At 41.8% G+C, this 18,561-nt stretch overlaps 2 protein-coding genes across 4 annotated transcripts in view; one reads left to right on the top strand and one right to left on the bottom strand.

Moving 5' to 3' along the window:
* Positions 1-1,399: 1,399 nt before the first annotated feature.
* LOC105909182 (TBC1 domain family member 13) lies at positions 1,400-12,244 on the bottom strand. The gene is made up of 12 exons (XM_012837792.3): positions 12,177-12,244; positions 9,763-9,836; positions 9,588-9,628; positions 9,144-9,205; positions 8,323-8,422; positions 7,767-7,849; positions 6,642-6,801; positions 5,380-5,590; positions 2,573-2,736; positions 2,192-2,352; positions 1,870-1,927; positions 1,400-1,666 (listed from the first exon to the last, which is right to left on the bottom strand). Exons 1-12 carry the CDS (start codon positions 12,197-12,199, stop codon positions 1,601-1,603), a joined length of 1,203 nt encoding a protein of 400 aa, XP_012693246.2. The 5' UTR covers positions 12,200-12,244; the 3' UTR covers positions 1,400-1,600.
* A 1,593-nt stretch (positions 12,245-13,837) lies between these two features.
* The window catches only part of LOC116222849 (protein zer-1 homolog), a 15,452-nt gene continuing 10,728 nt past the window's right edge, over positions 13,838-18,561 (top strand). Inside the window, exons 1-7 of one of the 3 annotated variants that reach the window (XM_031577837.2) lie at positions 13,838-13,987; positions 15,080-15,409; positions 15,594-15,744; positions 16,936-17,160; positions 17,427-17,656; positions 18,015-18,188; positions 18,474-18,561. The exon at positions 18,474-18,561 is cut by the window's right edge and continues 27 nt beyond it. In XM_031577837.2, coding sequence (XP_031433697.1) covers positions 15,243-15,409; positions 15,594-15,744; positions 16,936-17,160; positions 17,427-17,656; positions 18,015-18,188; positions 18,474-18,561 — 1,035 coding nt within the window. In that variant the 5' untranslated portion in view covers positions 13,838-13,987; positions 15,080-15,242. Of the gene's footprint in view, positions 14,403-15,079; positions 15,410-15,593; positions 15,745-16,935; positions 17,161-17,426; positions 17,657-18,014; positions 18,189-18,473 lie in introns of all 3 variants that reach the window. The other 2 variants (XM_031577838.2, XM_031577836.2) reach the window with 2 other exon arrangements.

The following is an 18,561-nucleotide window of genomic DNA, read 5'->3' as shown; positions in this document are numbered from 1 at the left end:
CTATCAATGCTGCCCTCACTGATCAAGTTAACTCCAGAGAACACTGTCAAACGTCACACATGGCTATTGTACAGCTGATAATTCAGTCATGCTCAGAACTATAAAGTTACACAAAGCTAAGTGAGATGATTACCACTCTTCGATCTCTTGTGTTCAGTGTATTGTGGTGTTATTGCATTCAATTTAGCTATTCTTACCATCTTGGGTATATACACAACATAACCATTAAGATTCAAATTAACACAGGAATATCTCGTTAATCAAGAAATGCTACTTGCAGTAAAATGTAAATGTTTATATTCATGGTATATTTCCCTACATTTTTAATCACACTGAAATGTTAGAGGGGGCCATGCTAATGGCTTTTAACACTGGGATTACTATTATTCTTTCTAATCTACTTGATTTTTGAAAATATTTCTACCACTAACACAGTGCCCTTCCGCTGGCACCAGTTACTACATTTTATAGACTAAATCAGAAGGTCTGATATGACATTCTTCAGCTGTCAAGTAGACAATCACAAAAAAGCACTTAAGCTGGCATCATTATGCATTACGCTTGTACATAACCAGGCTAATATGGGGTGGAGGAACAACTCACACTGTTCACTCACACCCCACGTCTCGTGCCAGTGGATTTTTTCGAGCTCATGGTCACTTATTCTAATCGTTCTAACGGTTGAGGAGTTCAGACTAAATATTAGTAGATAAAAACGTATTCTGTGATTGTAGTTCGTTTTGCCAAATATATATGCAAAAAATTTAAAATGGTGTGCTTGAAAATTGCCATGGGAACATGATGTTGTTAGCATAGGGTTTCAGCTAATATGGAAGTGAAGTAGATCGGTGGAGGTCCTGAAGTGGAGGACCTGAACATGTTACTAATGGATTTGCAACTGCCCAATCTACATTCCCTTAAAACCAAAGGGAAGAGCACTTGTACGCCTCCTCTGATCTCAAACTCAGATACACTGGAGACACCAAGGTGCCAAGGCGCTCGCAGACCAAGTGTACGAGACCAACTCTACTTCAATACAAGTTGTCCCATCTTCAAAATCAGAGAACTCATTCCTTTGTATAAAGTCCACAGTAAAACGTAATAAACACAAAGTAATATATGTGAAGTAAAACACATAAATCATCCTCCCTCGTACAAAGAGAGGTTGAGAAGCAAGTAAAACCTTCTGAGAGTTAAAAAGGAAAAAAGACGAACAAGGTGGAGTGTTTTCATACTGTTCAACATGATACTGTTTCCTCCATGTTTCTCTGTAGTTTCTTCTGCTTTGTGTGTGTTGGATTTTTTCAAGTGTTCAGTGCAACAATAAATAGCTCAAGCCTACACACAATCTGGCAGGGAGAGTGGCAACGGTGAGGGTAAGGCGTACATAGCATCATGATTTTTCTTTGTTTGTTTGTTGTATTGTTTTCTCCCACAATGCACGGCAATGGTGGCATCCTCCTCTCTTCCTTCCAGGGTGTGACAGGGCACTGTTGTCATCCAGGTTACCAGTTTCCATGGTTACCTCCCCCCCACCCCTGCATCCCTTCTCTGTGCAGACGGATCAGTGGAGGTGGGAGGTCAAAGGTCACCATCATGGCTACGATTCATCCTGAAGCTCCTTGGCTTTAGTGAGGATGGTGTGCACGTCAGATATGGGATAATCCTACAAGAGAATGTCAAATTAGACCACTCAACATCCCTGGTCTCTGCACAATCTACAAGACAGGCCTAACACGACATACCTCAAACAGACCAGACCAACACAAAGGGTTCATTACGAACATCCAACCTCACACTGTACTTCATTCATAATGCGTTCATTCAACGGTTTAATCACAATATGATTAAAAAAAAGAATCAACTTACCTGAAGTAGTCTCATGTTTATTGTAAAGTCTCCTGCCAACAACTGATCTCGGATCAACCTAAAAATGCAAGCAATCAGATTGTGTAAATGAATGCCAGGTAGCATTTGTACTTTGTGTAATACCTGCACTGGATATAGAATTGCAGTAGGTTTGCATTCAAGACATTTATGACAGGATGTCTAATTTATCCCTAACTCCTGTTGCATCCCAACTATATAATTAACTAATTTCAATTTTTGAAACAAAAGATATTAGAAGACAATACATTTGAATAATAAATCATTCTCATTAGCCAGCAGAAGTGGTGGCGGGCCATCTTACGTGAGCATGGCACAGCAGACGAGGATGAGGAAGTGGAAGCGGTCCTGGTCGGAGAAGAGCGTATCCCAGATGCGGATCACGTCAGGAAGCAGGAACTCCTGAGACAGAAGCAGCGTCAGCCAGCGGAAGGTGAAGTACTGAGGCTTAATGTTCTGCTCTAGCTGTGGGAACGAGAGAACAAAACAGAGAGAGAGAGAGAGAGAGAGAGAAAAGTATACAATTATCAAATTATTCCAAAAGTGTACATTGTACATAGTTTGTTTGATTGTGCTTGTGATTCAATAGGTTCTGGAGAAGACTACTAGATGTGCATTTGTTTAAGGATATATATCCATCTGAACCCCACAGGTAGAATGCCTCACTAGCGGCTCCCTAGCTCACCAGCTTAAGGTAGAGGTCCATGTCCTTCTCTTTGAGCATGGAGAAGACGCTCTCCATCTTGTAGGTGATGCCACACTGAGAGTCGTCCAGGCTCTTGATGAACATGTCTCGGTTCTCCGACATCAGGTTGGTGAAACAGAAGAAGGTGTCGGCCTCTGCATGTTCTGTTCATTTGAAGAAGAAAAAATAGACAAAAACCACAAAACACATCAAAATTAGCACACTTCTGAAGCACCCCATTAATTAATTAATTAAATTAAATTAAATTAAATAGCAACTTTCCATACAGCACTGGCTAGAAACTGAAACCCCCTAAATGGGGACACCATAATTTGGAGAAAAAAAGAAAAAAAAGAAAAACACGTTCAACCCATTAAGAAAACATTAATTCAAATTGAAATTTACATTTCTGTACAGTACTGGCTAGAGGCCGAAACCCCCAAAATGGTGACTCCATATTTACTGTAAAGTGGATATGTACTGTATATCATAAAGTCATCTATTAGCACACAGCACCACACCAAGAAAGCAACTAAGCCAACGCACGATATAAGAAAGAGACAAATATGCTGTTTTGAGAGGTCCACTGTTACTACCCATACAGAGTGGGTTCACACAGGAGATGAGTGGTAATGAGAAATATATGATACAGGACATGAGATATTGGACTTATAATATAATAATACGCCTGTGTTACAAGTGAATACAAGTGATGAATGAATCAGTGATGAAAATTATTTTCAACCCATGTAATAATAATAATAATAATAATAATAATAATAATAATACTTGAAACTTATATAGCGCTTTCTAGGTACCAAAATACGCTTGTGTTATCCTTAAGGTGTTAGTGCCTATGCTGAATCTCAGCTCACATCTCTCATCATTCGGGAGGGATGAGTGAGTCAAGGAACACCTCATGATTCATAAATATTCAACAACATTTAAATGAGCATGTCTTAAAATATACTATATTATATAAAATATACTATATTATATAATATATATATATATATATATATATATATATATATAATATAAGTATATTATACCAGAATGCATATGCATAGCATTATATATACTATACTAGAAATCATAAGCAAGACCACTGCTGCTTCCTAAAGTCACATCTCAAGCAGACTCTTCTCTACGGGTGAACAGTGCAGATTCCTAACTTGGCAAAAGCACTAGAGGAACTTTGGTGAGGACGCAGCACAAGGCATTTCTCTCAAATCCCCTTTTGTCCTGTAGGTGGAAGCAGACACACGCGTCACAAGGTCTTTCTGCCTCACACCACACAGTCTTACTCGGTGTAAAATGGAGCAGCGTCAAGATAACACCGTCAGGTCAACGCTTCCACTGTGTCGCATTCTATTACTGTGTGGCTGCTTGCTGACATGTTTCTTTCTGCGAGTTTTACTGGGTAGTATGACCACCATTTTGACTATGCCATTCAAATTTAGGTTGAATTTAAAAATTCAAATACTGATAAAGTGTTCCAGAATCAACCTAGGATTAGGTTCAGGAACAAAACAAAAAAAAGATAAATGGTAAATTCTCCATTTTGTGGGTGGACTATGCTCAGGTCTGTGCTACGGTTACAGGCAGAGTTAACCAGTCAAAAACAATGGAGGCCATAGACTTTCACTTCCAATGGGACTTGATTAAATTACAACATCCACGTCACCATCATCATCATAGAAAACAAACAGAGGTCAACACACTTTTGGCATCACACTCACACTCAGGTCAGACTGCGCCTGAATCCTCAATGACAGAATGAAACAGAACGAGACCACTACAGGGGGGTATTCCAAGTCCTTGGTTCAGTGACAAACCTGGGTAAGTTAACTCAGAGTAAACCTCCTAACAGAGGAGCCCTATGGCTTTGTGTTTTGATCCGAAAATGTTCCAAACCAAGTACTTGGGATGACCCCCAGGTCTGCACGGAAGCAAAAGGAACTTTCAAAAACCAAAGGGACTCTGAAACGTCATTGCGGAAGGGACCATAAATGTACGATTTATTAGCTTCCATGAGATGCATCGGTTCATTACTGACACACAGTAAGCCACAGTAATGCCGGCTCTGTTTGTTTACACTTAACCAAACAAAGCCACTGTAATGCTGTCCCAGTGTGTGTTTGTAGAGCACAAGTCAGCAATGCGGCAGCGGAGGCCTGAGGTTTAACACAGCGTCTATAATGTGGCAATCAATACCACTTGGAACTTGGATATTTTGAACTCGGAAAATTGCACTAGAACGCCACTTGAAGTCAGAGCTCCGACAAAAATATCCCTGACTTCAGTGAGGCGGGTCATTTAATCAATTTGACGTCATTATCAGTATGGCAACGACCGTAACAGAGCTTACAGAGACCATGACTATATCAAAGGTTTATAACCTTTTTAAATGTGTGGGGATATGCATGAAGTGTGTCAAAATAAACGGGAAAAAAAGTCGAAGAATATCATGTCAGAGGTTCCAAGTGGTATGGCGAATGCTCCATAACATCCGCCTCAGAAATAAACTAGCCTATCTATTACAATGACGGGTGAACTTAGCGTCGGCGGGCTCTTGCAAGTCGTGCACATTTATAGCTATGTTCAGACTCAAAGTTGGTTTAAAGTTTATCATGTACAACATGTTTATGCTCATTCATTCATAATGGACATTCATGAATAAATCACCTTTACTGTTATTTTGTATATTTATTCAGATAATAAAGTGCTACTATTAGGAACTAAAGGACGTCTCAGCCAAGAAGACCTTAAAGCTAAGATGAAAAGGTGGATTATTTTCTCCTTACCTTTCCAGTCGTCGTTAGGGTCCGTGGCGAAGGTGTAGTAGATGGGCCCGACGATCTCGTTCATGCCCTGCACGTAGGCGATGCCCGGGTTGAGCTTGGCATAGATGAACAGGATGCGCTCCACCACCTCCCAGTGAGCCTCGCAGCCATTGGGCAGCACCTCATACTCATTAGATGGGTACAGGTTGAGGGACTTGCCAGGTGAGCTCACCTGCAGGGGGAGGCAAAGATGAGCAACAAAGTGGGTAAGGAGACTGGAAGTGTGGGTGGGATAAAACAACAGGTGAGCCTTCTGTGACACATTGGAGCATGGCAAACATAACATCACTATTATAAGGGTATCACTATAACTGATATATGGACCGAGGGATCTTTGTGCTTCTGTAGTTCATGTGCTCCTACTGTAGGTAGGTAGAACAAGGTAGGTCACAACATTGTCAGTGAATTGATTCCCAAGGAGCCTACGTACTAATAAAGATGGTGTATACCTTACCGGTACCTGCTACCTATGTTGCTTTGGTTTATAATTTTTTTTATTCATTGTATAAATGTAACCAATGCTAACGAGGCAACTGGTCCTAAACCCTAAAATGAATTAAAATGCACCAGTAGCCAACAGGCCCTCTGATGGTTATGTTTGTTGAATAGTTGACACAGCCTCACAGTTTGTCTTAGAGCAGCCATTTCTGAAATAGCCATTAAAAAGTGACGACTGCTAGGTTAGCTATATTAGGGAAATCTAACAGCAGCGGTTATAACCTCTGTGGGTTTTACAACACTAAAAAAAATAACTTTTTGCAAAACAGTTTGGTTATTTCTACTAAAAGAACAAGTATTGACATTTGTTTTCTGAGGAAACCTTTCGCATTAGTGAAAGCTGGTCAGCTGGGGTCATAAACAATACACTGAGGAATACAATTTTATACTCGTACAAAAGCATCTCAATATTCACTCTGAACAAACACAGCACTCAATATCAACACTCAGGCTTTGTGTACTCACCAGTCTTCCACGTGTACTATGACTCATTTAATGCATGACCACTCCATCATAACCAAAACACACACACACACACACACACACACACACACACACACACACACACACACCCTCTAATACTCACCTGGCCATCACTGTGAGAACACTGGCCAAGGCAAACAGAAGACAGACCACATCAACAACTCCTTTTACAAACGCTTTTTGAGCCAATCAAATGCTCCCTCAAACACACACACAACACACACACACACACACACACTCACATTAGTGACTCCGCTGCGGTTGCGGTCCACAGTCTGAGCTTTAAGGGTGGTTTGCTCCACGCGCCGCCGGAGGGTTTCGTAATCGTTCTGAGGGTCGAGGATGAGCTGGCATGGGTAGTCTGTGGGCCTCTGGAAGAAGGCCATGTCTGGATACAGCCTCCTGAAGGGGGCGCACAAGGACACGGGCACAGTGTAGACACACACAAGAAGAAGAAACTGAAGAAGAAACTGAGGGACATGCTGGCATAAAACTACCAGTTTTCTCCATCTAGTTTTTACCATAGCATATGTTTTAATCCCAGATGTGGCAGGATGTAATTTATGACTCCAAAAACAACAGTATCGTCATGTAGGTTATCCTCATGTAGGTTATCCTCATTCTGGTGTTGCGTGGCCACTGTGTCCTATTACCACTGCCTGGCTGACCATTAACAATGAATGTCATCTCTTAGTAAAAAAAGAGCATATGACCATATATATATATATATATATATATCCTAACTATAATACATATAACTACCCATTAGACTATATTATAATCGTTGGAAAATTAGGCCATGAACTACTGACGTCAATGTTAATGTCACTTAAGGTAATATGACCAGTGCTGGTCAATGTGACTCATGATTCCATTCCGTTAGCGATGCAGCTCATAAATATTCTGGCAAATATTTGGGCTGCTTTTGGAGATGAAGGCACTTTTCTTTACTTTTTTAACTTTGCCTTTTTGTTTTTTTAGGATTCATTTTCAGTGCAACATCCAAATGGGCTTTAATCTCTTACCGACCAATATTAATGTATCGCAATGAATTTGGTAAGTCAGATTGTGATTGTTTTTTATGATAAATCAGGAAGAACACATATAAACCAGAAATTCCTGGCGAAATTATATCATGGCTTTACAGAGGTGATTCTGCTTAATTATCATAATAATTATATAAGACCATATACACCCAGCCCCATCATAAAAGTCTGCAAAAAAAATTCAACCATGTGAAAAACACAATTTTCCAACCTTCTACCTTTGAGAACTCTTTAATAACGCATGCCTGCCGTGTTAAAAAGCCATTTGGGGAGAGAAAGCTCAAAGGAAAACTGAGCTCCTTTGGTGTGTCTGTAACCAACCTGACATCTTTATCGATCTGCAGCAGAACCTCGTTGTCTTTGAAGTAGTTGTTCCATCTGCTGTCAGGGTTTGGATTTAGAGGCTGAGAGAGAGAGAAGAGAAGAGAGAGAGATATAGAGAGAGAAGTAGTCATAGCAGGAAGAGGGGTAGAAACATCAGTGAAGATGAGCCACTAATGACCTTAAGCAATCAATCAATTATTTGTCAAAGTAAAGAAACAACTGGCTAGACTATGCTGCATCTTGTGTTTCCTATTGGTGGTATGCTTATGTGCTAATGATCCTGACTCAATACATCAGCATGAAAGGTAATAGGTAATTAGATGGCATAGCCTATATCTGGGCTATACATACGTATAGCAATCACCTCAATGTCACGGAATAGACGGTGAAACCAGTAGCTTAGATGCACTACACAGAAAGTGTACCCTTTCTTTGCATGTATCAACTCCGTACTCCTACACTACTCTGCCACTGCACAATCTAAAACACCACCTGTCAGTGGGTACATTCCACAATAAGGGGGTGAGTGGTGAGGGGTGGGGCGTGGACTTACGTGGTCCTCCAGTGTCACGTCCTCTCTGGACAACCCCAGGTTGGCCTTGGCGATGCCTGGCTGGATGATCATTTCCTTCAGAAACTGGGTGTACAGCTCCCTGCGCAGACAGGATACACTTGACTCACATCACATCACTGAGACTCTCTCGAAGAGGGCAAACAAAGCTAGCAAAACATAGAAGTGAACGAACACCAAGGGGCCTGTGTCGAGGGTATTTGATATGGGTGTACAGCACACAAATAAGCTGTTCGCTGTCATCCGACCCTGATGAGTCATTTCAGCGCTAAATTAAAAGGAGGGCGGCCCAGGGAGGACTGTGGGTAACGAAGGCGGCCCAGGGGAACTGTGGGTAATGCTGAATAATTTAACAAGCCGAATTCCTCATGCAGCCAACCATGACTCATCAGCACCAGGCTACCCTGAGTTTAAACTGGGAGTTTAAGTATCTGTGTGTGAGTCTGTGTGTGAGAGTGTGTGTGTGTGTGTGTGTATCAGTGTGAGTGTTTCTGTTGTGTGCTATATCTGTGTGTGTGTGTGTGTGTGTGTGTGTGTGTGTGTGTGTGTGTGTGTGTGTGTGTGTGTGTGTGTGTGTCTGTCTGTCTGTCTGTGAGAGAGAGCAAAAGCATTTTAAACCAGTCGGGCCCCAAAGCAACAACAGCATCAGCAGAATCTCCGGTGGAGAATGAAAGCCTTGGCCAAACTCCAGAAGGGTCAGCTGATCAAAGCTGTGGCGGGGACCCAATGCCAGTGCAAATAGACTGAGAAGCCCCACGCCCCCCCCTTGCTACTGAAGTTATCTGATCTCAGCGCAGGTTTACCTCTGTTTTTTCAAGAAGGACTCCCATAATGACTGGTCCGGGGGCAGGTAGTTTAACAGGATCTGAGGGTTAAAGATAAGTGTTTTTTTTTGTATTCTGTCCACACCTCTCTGAAGTTAACTTGAATGGCATGGTAAAAAGTGTCCATCACGAGACTATCATAAGACTCAAGCAAGATGTATGACAAGTCTCTCTTTGAGTCTCAAGTCCAACACAGCACACACTGACACAAGCCATAATGCTGTGCTAGACTAAAATCGTTTTTCAATCACGTCTTGTCACGACTCCGCTTCAACATCAGATATCCATCCTCAATCATTTCTCAAAATGTTTAGAACTTTTCTCAAACAGTTTAGACAACAACTACACTAAATAAATATACTGCACTGAAAGCCTATGGGAAATGGTCAAAGTGAACCATGCAGCCTCTCGAGATTAATTTACCTTCCAGCACTGAGCACGTATTCCTCCTTCAAAAGGGATTCCTGAAAAAGAAGTGCTGTTATTGCAGCAGACAATCTTAATACTTTTTCAGTCACAAATCTGACCACATCCTGGTTCCTGAAGGCAAATAAAATCCTCTGCATTCTTTGCAGGATATGCCCCCAAAATGACTTACCACTAAAGCAGAGCTCACAAAGCGCCTTCAGGTTGATTTTTTCCTCCTCCAAGGCTACCTTGAATTCCTGGATCCTTGAAATACCAAAATAAAAGCAACATTACAAAATAACTCACAATAACAAAACATTTTTTTTTTTTTTTTAAACGTTTCTGAAATGGACGCCTGCAGCGTGTCCATAGAGATTGTCCAAATCACTTTCCATACACACTGCATATTTACAGTATTGGGGCATTAAAATGGATTTAGCTCAGAAGTGTGGGGTATAGCTCCTGCTGAGTAACCTGTAAGCCTTGTAGATGAACTCATGAAGAGTGAGGGGGATTTAACTCCATGGCCACTCCACACACAGGGATACGGCTTGAGCAAGTGTTATTGCACTTCTCAAGATCGACAAAGATAGGTCTAGATAAAGATAGATGTCTCTGAGGGACTGCCCAATATATGTTTTTTGTTTCAACACACCAGTAATGTTTCAAGCATCAAGCTCTTACATCTCTGTATGGCACTTTTGTTTTCTAAATGTTTCTTCATTCCAATGCTTTAAATGCTTCCTCATTGTACGGTTGTCACTCCAACCATGAAAAAGGCTACTGACACAATGTTAGAAACACGAGGGTTGAGATAATTGTCTTCGGAGAGTTATACGCATATCTAGTGAAGTCCCAGGCATAAACAGGGTGAATGTCAGTATGTTTGTGGTCTAGACCAGCATCACAAGGCGTCTTGCCTCTACAGGGAGCTTCAGGAAAAAACTTTAATAGACGTCCCTTTTCTCATTATGCAGTTACTTGAAAACCGCACCTCTTTGAAGCCCCCATGTGCCATTCTGGCCACTATGGTTCAGCTCTATAGAGAATAGGACAAAGGGGCTGATCATCAATAACGGTTCTCCACTCTGTGTCAGCTGACTGTCCAAGAAGATCACAAGACACAGTGATGAGGTCATATTTCCCCATACAGGAAAACCGATTTGATTCCCAGAAATATACACGTCTAGAAGCAGACAGCATTGGTACTGTGTAGCCATTGAAGGCAGCCATGGTCAGATTCCTTGGGGCCAATCCAAAGAAAGATGTTTAGCTGGCTACAAAGAAAACTGATTATGATGTTACATTCCTGGTGCAACGCTTGTGTCGTACGGAGCACATCCCCAGTAATGACAACTCTTTCCTCAAACACTACCAGGACATCCTGTTTTTAGTACATTTAGAAACTGCATAGGATCAGCAAGATGTTCGACCTCATTCTCTGGCGGACAGGGAAAGACTCAATCATAATTGTCTATGTTGGAAATTAACCACAACAGCGCAGAAAAGTTGCTTTGCTGGAACTGTTCTATTGTAATGCTGATGACTCCCACTCCATGCTGAACATCGATGACGATTGGACTTAAACCAACCGTTGTTAATAAACTTGTATTACGCCTACCAGTCGTACTATTTCTATCCAAAACTAGGCTAATAGAGGAGATGAGAGATACCTTCAGAGTTACCGTACATCAAATAAGTTCCTCGAGACGTAACTGAGCAAAGTAGCAATTTCACCGAAAATGCCTCTGGTCTACAAATGTTGTTAATATTGTTTCTATGTAGGTCTATATCCATCGTGTATTTGCATTAATGTAGGTATGACTGTTTTTAACACCGAAGGTTTGCAGTCTTTGATAATGTGATCAGCAGAGAATGCGGACATTGTCTGCAAGCAAAACAAGCTAATTCAATTTGAGGACTTCGGTGGCACCAGTTCTGCATTTTTCTCCACTGAATCAAAGTATGGATATGCGGAGACTTCATCTGTTTAACGTTTAGCAGTAGGCTACCACGAAAAGTTATGGAAGTTAACGACATTTCAGCAGCTGTGTAGGTTAACTCTTACAACTCATGCTACGATTAAGATATGACCTATAATGCCCTCAAACTGTGAGCATAGATGAAGCTATCACTGAATAAATGTGATGTCATAAAAATGGTAATAAGACATACCACAAGACACATCGATTTTGAGAAAATATTGCAAACAAACTGGACATTTAATGGACCCATGTAGATAGCGGCATTGTCATAGCTAGGTCCCTAACAATAAACTGAACCTGAAACACGAAAGAAAACACCGTCCTATTAGCTTTGGAAATTTAGCTAAATGCACGATCCATTCATCAAGGAACTAGCTGCGTTAAACATAATCTAACGCTGGCTAGCTACCCACATTGCATTGCATTGCATTTCATCGAGACAACGGATAGTGAGCGTCCGTGTGTGTGCGCTGCATAATCCCAGTACAATACAACGTAAAAACTAACGATCACACACATTCTGTGTTTGGTTAAAAATCAACAGACAATCTTCCTTTGCACTTTCATAATCAGAAGCCTACATTTGTTCTGAATGTCATTCCGCGACAAGTAGCCTCACCTGTTTCGGTACGAAGTCGACATGTTGACTTCCTTACTGAAGCGCCCGGGTGCTGCTATAATAATAGTCCGATGGGGAAACAATTCAGCTTTGTCAGGGAAGTCGTTCAGTTCACACAAAGCTAATTATTGGACCACGGATGCCTCTTACTGCAACTCTTGTTTGAGATCAACAAAAAAATAGCTCTTTTTCACAAACAGTTGACCTTTTACTCCAAACAGTGAATGTGCGTTTAATTTAATATAAAAAAATCAGTTCAAATCAGTTCTTCCAGTTTGTGAAAGTTCAAACGTAATAAAAGGTGAAGCCACAAGTCGTCTTGATCATACTATTGGTGTGTGTGATAAAAAAGATTAATCCACAGAATTGGGCATATTTTGTAGTTTCTGCATCCACTTGGCTTTGTGCCTTAGCTATCTGAAAACTGTAATAGATGGTGACAGAATGCAAGTGAGAAACAAGGGAGTGTTTTTCTTTTGGGGAGTTGAAATCAGAGATAGGATATAGCTGAGGGATTGTTTAAAAAAAGGACATACTCTTATGGGTTGTATCTCTCTGGTTGTGGCAGTGTGCTAAGGTTTAGCTTAAATATTATCAGATATCTTATTTAATTCCCTCACTTGTACTTATGTGATCATGTTATTTTACCCATATAGCCATGTACATTTTCAGCTGTTGTAACTTTTCAGTCACACAATCTCTGAGCAGTTGATCAACAGAAAGCACCTGTGCTGAAAAGGCTGTGTACTGATACACTGTAATGAGATTAATTCATTCAAAATATCAAGATATACTTAACGGGACATACAGTGACTTGCAAGAGTATTCAACCCTCCTGAAAGTCATTCCCATTTTCATAATGTCACAGCACATATTTTCTCAATCAATATTTCTATCGCGAACATTTGTGCTCTAGCATGTTTCCAAAGTCAAAAAAAGTGATTTGTATGTTAACAATAAAAATAAATGTATTAAAAACTGAAATATACTACTTGCATAAGTACTCGCACCCCTGATGTTTTGAGTTCCAGATTAAGGCGAATGACAAATTGTTTACAAATAATACTGATGACACTGAGGTGCCACTTATCTAACTGATCCTAATTAGGTACTATGAGTGGTTAAAGTAGAGATCTCCTTCTGGATATAAAAGTAATGCTGTCTGGCGGTCATTGGCCAGGTTATGAAATAACAGAGGAAATGAATATTGAAGACACAAGGTGATTCAGATGCGTAAGTGAGGAAAAGACTCACTAAAGAAATGTGCACAACTGATACTGCCTAACTTCAAAAGACTTCTGTCATTGCAGTCAAAGGGTTCTCTACCAAGTTTTGCTGTATAGGGGTTGAGTACGTATGCAAGCAGAATATTTTTGTTAGTTTTTGATTCAATTAATTCCATTCAGTAGACAAATAACCTATGTAGCCTTTAGAAAAATATACTACAGCATATGTGTCCTCTTCATTGCTTCATGGGTTTATACTTAACCTGTGGCATTCCACTTGTTTTAAGTGGACTGCTAAAATGAGCATAAACGAGTAAAATAATGTTTGAATGATGAATTCATTTGAACAATGACTACTGCCCTACTGACCAATGACATGCTACTCACTGATTTTAGACACATTACTCATCCACCAACTCCTCCCCTGAAGGAGGAAGCAATTATGTGATGTACAGGTGAACCGGAAGTCGAGGCTGTTTTGTTGACATCAGGGGCGAAACCAAAAATAATAAAGAGATCATTAAGTGTCAACATATTTAAATGTAATTGTATGGTCTTACAGTGTCGGCAGTGGTCAATATTAAGGTACGGAAAGGTATGGTAACTGTTTGCATGATCGGTGCTGTCAAATATCAGTGCTATCCCGATAGTTCTTCTGAGATTATTACACACTAGGAGGCTAGCTATTTAGGTATCTAGCATGCTAATCGTAGCCCAAGCTAACCAATTGAGAATCGAGAAGCAGCTCTCGCGAACTGTATGGCTAACTGGGAAGCTAAGTATATGCCGTTAATATGAACCGGGTTCAGAGTATGTGAGGAGGTTGGCATGAGTGATTCTCTCCCTTCTGCAGTTTATATAGCTTGACACAGTTAGTGTGTTTGCTTTGTTGCCATATTGTTAACGAATATTTCTTAGCAGCAAAGAATCTTAGTTGACAGTTTATCTAATTCTGACCAGCTAACAAGCTAGCGATAGCTAGCCTGCTATTATTGCTTTGGTAAGGCTCAACTGCGTAACATTTTGTCATCTTTTCTTTCCATCACTGTTACATCTATTTTACCTTATGTAGAAAAACAATGTGTTTGCCTGCAATTACCTATATGTTCTGAGATTTTGTAGTTTAGAGTCTGTGAATAGTATTTCACAGCGACATAATTTCGTTTTCTCTTACTTACACAGCTAGGGCTAGCTAAAGCTTCAAGTTAACATTACGACAAACAGTTTGTAATTGTGTAATAACGACCTAAAGACTTTGCCAATAGTGCATCCAGAGGTCCTCGCCATAATAGCCATAACCATGCGAGTGTATAAGTTGTTAAGAGGCATAATTGCTCATTTAGTTTAAGATCGGCAGACACTGACATAGAAAACCTATTGTCGACAGTATTTTAGTTATTAGTTGGTTTCGAGAATTTAATAACTTTACGTCAAAATAATGTATTTACACCACTTCACCAATTGGGCTACAGGGCTATTGTTTTTAGTGAGATATTCGTTATGTTGGAAACTGTATTATTATTATTATTGTAATAAACTGGTTTAGTTGAACTTCAAAATCTTTAGGTCTTTATAATGGCTCATTATTTACAGCATCACATCATGACAGCTTTTGGGGAAAAAATGACTTTTTTTGTTCAACCTAATTCATTTGAGTTGTTTTACTTTATTCTGTAGGTCTCTTTGGATTGATAGACTCTGACTGGCAGTTTTTTTGGCAGTATCCAGTAGTGTCTCCGATCTATCCTGATCCTCTCTCAATGACTACTGCCTGAGGACACCCCAGAAGTCCCCCTGTCTCATCCAGGTTCCAGACCAGAGAGAAAGCAGGGAAGCGGCCATGGCGGCCAAAGCGGGGGACAACCCGGACAGCCTGATGGCTCTGTGCACAGCCTACTGTTTGCGCAACCTGAGGCGGACGATGTGCTACCTGGGGGACAGGAGCAAGCTCACCCTGCGCCCAGATGTCTTTCTTCCCAGTGAAATCTGTGACAAGCTGGTTAACGCGTAGGTTCAAGGCTCACTGGCTGGGAATAGTGGGTGTAGGCGGTTGGCTGGAGGGTTTTGTTTTTGTAAAAACAAAAACATAATGTGCACTTCAAAAATAAGTATCTGATTTGTGTTCCCCTCCACATTTTATGCCATTATACCTTTCTGTTAATACCTGTGTATTTTGTACCCTCTGGTCTAGGTATGTAGAGCTGGTCCACACAGACAGCAACTTTGAGCCGCAGGACGGCTTCTTCCAGCTCTTTTCAGATCCGCGCAGCACCCGGCTGACCCGAGTGCAGCTGAGGGAGGACCTGGTGCGAGACAAGGACCTGGAGGCCATTGGGAAACAGGTAGAGTGGACAGATGGGGGGGTCTGAAACTGGACATCTGTCAAAGGTAGCGGACAAACAGATGGAATAGCAGGCCAGCAGGAGACCTGAGTGTGGCCCTGCAGTGCCTGAGGGCACGGGGTGTCTGCTTCTCATGGAGTGGTCCAGAGCTCATCAGCTTTATAACCATAATATCTGTTTTTCTAAATTCTTTTGTTAAACATATGGGTTGATGTGAAAGATATCTGTACCCTTACTGTCTGAGTGTATGTGTAGTTGTAACTTATTGACAGGCAGTGGGAGTTATTCCTGTCCACCATCAAGGAGTCGAATTGCCCATATTTTCTATCTGCCGTATTTAATAATTAATAGCATCTCGACAGGTGTCTGCATACACTTACTTATGCACATTTGGACCTTTCCTCAATTTAACTAATTAACGCCTTTTACACTAAAATACTCATTTACAGAAACAACCACCTTTCACATAGGGCTCAGATTCATATTGTCAGGCACATGCATGTTAAGTCGCGCGGCTCTGAAATGTCAATTGGCCCCTTTAAGTGGCATGGCTGGTTCATTAGGCCGGTGCTTGAGTGAGGATGTGTTGGATGATCTGGCCCCGGTCCTTGCTGGGGGGGGGGGGGGGGGGGGGGGAAGGGAAAGGGAAAGGGGGGGGTAAAAGTCGGCATCTTAACATTCCTTATTCACTGACAGGGAGTGGACTCTGACCCCTAATAAAGCACTGATACGACCTGCAACTGTTATGTAATGATTAAAACATCTTAAGAATGAAGAGCTGCCACATTAGATCAGGTGGTTTCTATGTGAAGTCACAAAGGCAAGTCAGAAAACACCCCAAACGAAGTATTTTGTGAATATCTTAATGTAGAGGTTGTCTTATTGTTAACTGTGGAGAAAACAATTGGGGGTTTTTCTGTATCATCAATCACAGAAAATGATTGACAGATATATCCATGTTCTCTAGTTCTCTACAGTTTCATTGGCTGTTTGGCCAGTGCTTTTCCCAGAAAGCATTAGTTTACACAGGGCAGCTGTCTGCATAAGTAGGTTATGCACCATATCAGCACTTGTACTCCGTGGGAATGGTGCCTGTGACTTTGGCATTGTTTGGCACCATGTTGCCCCACGCCCCCTCAGTGGGGCATCAGGAGTTTCCCCTCTGGCTGACACGTTTCTCCACATTGGCAGGACCTCATCGAGCTGCACCTGACCTACTGCAACAGCCTGTCGGCGCGCAGCCTGCGGGCACTAACCAGCTTCCGGCAAACCCTGGTGTCCCTCAGCCTCTTCGGCTGCACTAACATCTTCTACAGGAAGGGCGGCGCTCCGCTCGCCTGCGCAGAGGAAGATGACGAGGACGAAGAGGACGACAGGCCAGCCAGGTTCGCGTTGGACAACAATTTCAGCTTTCAGGTAAGGGATGGTTTGCAAGGTATAACATGAAGAGTGTTTTTTTTTTTAATGCTTGGTGACTTTTTAATGTAGTGATATGGTAAAGTCCTGTTTAGCTCAATAGAGACTAAATCACCACTATTATGTTCGAAATCATTATGCTTTTTGGAGCTATGTCTGTAACCTAAAAACGTAGAAAAAAACTAGGAGATTACCCAGGAGCTTTCTGCCCTTAAACACATGAGAAATTGTCCCATCATTGTTACATAACCTAATCCTCCCCATAGGGCTTCAACCGGCTGCGGCTGCTGAACCTGGGAGGGCTGCCAGAGGAGGTGGACGCGGAGGCCCTGCTCAAGCCCCTGCCCTCCCTCACCTCCCTGGACCTGTCCAGCATGCACCTCCCCCGCGCTGCCTTCCTGGCACAGTGGAAGGATCGGCTGGCCTCGTTGGTGCTGTACAACGTGGACCTCTCGGACGAGCTCATCAGCACGGTGGTACAGATGAGCCAGCTACGGTGAGCTGCCTGCCTGCCTGCCTGCCTGCCTGCCTGCCTGCCTGCCTGCCTCTGGTCTGTTGCCATAGTCGTGTGGTTGTGTCCTTTCTGAATAAACAGCCGTTTTGTTGATATCATGATATGGCAGACCATTTGATATCATTGGCTGGAGTGAAATTTACTACCAAATGAAATCTTTTGTTACTCTGCTGTCACTGTTACTGTTCTGCTGCTGCAGAAACATCAAACGTGATTTGGAAAAAACGATGTAATGTACAGTAAATAGCTTAACAGGTGTACTACAAACAGGAGATGAATTAATGGGCAGGAAATTCATGTGTGTAAAAAAAACAAAAAAAAACCACATGTGTTCCAACAGGCATCTGGACATATCTCGTGAAAACCAGCGCTCTTCCAAGTTCAAGATGACCAGGAAGATCCTGACCACTGTAGTGCAGAGCCTGGGCAACCTGGTGTCTCTGGACATCTCAGGCCATATCATGCTTGACAACTGCACAGTCCCACACTTCGAGGAGGCCATGGGGCCACCCAGGTCAGACGCTTCACCTGTCTATCTACGGCCCTTTCACATGTGACATTTACCTGCTTTTCATACAGTGACCAGACATGCCTCTCTCTCATACCTCTTCCATTTAAACCACCTGTATTTTTTAAAGTTGCAATATAAAAGTTGTTATATAAAAGTTGTAAGTGAATTGTGTACAACTACAACGCTAGTGTGTACAACAGTAAGCTTTGGTAATTTAAGTTAAGGAGTGTATTCACGTGTCGTGATATAACTGAACTAACACGCTGCGTGTTTTTGTGATTGTCCCAGCATTGAACCCAGCAAGAGCAGCATCATCCCTTTCCAGGAGCTGAAGAGGCCTCTGCAGTTTCTGGGGCTGTACAACACCACCCTCTGC

The sequence above is a fragment of the Clupea harengus genome, chromosome 12 (genome assembly GCF_900700415.2).
Source record: "Clupea harengus chromosome 12, Ch_v2.0.2, whole genome shotgun sequence".
Lineage (NCBI taxonomy): Eukaryota > Metazoa > Chordata > Actinopteri > Clupeiformes > Clupeidae > Clupea > Clupea harengus.
This window is presented reverse-complemented; position numbering and strand designations above follow the sequence as displayed.

Excerpts from the sequence above, each read along its gene's own strand:
- LOC105909182 (XM_012837792.3), bottom strand. The coding sequence starts at position 12,199 with ATGTCGACTTCGTACCGAAACAG. Across the intron at positions 9,629-9,762 it reads TTGTGAGCTCTGCTTTAGTG|GAATCCCTTTTGAAGGAGGA; the intron begins GTAAGTCATTTT and ends CTTCTTTTTCAG. Across the intron at positions 2,737-5,379 it reads CCCTAACGACGACTGGAAAG|AACATGCAGAGGCCGACACC; the intron begins GTAAGGAGAAAA and ends TCAAATGAACAG.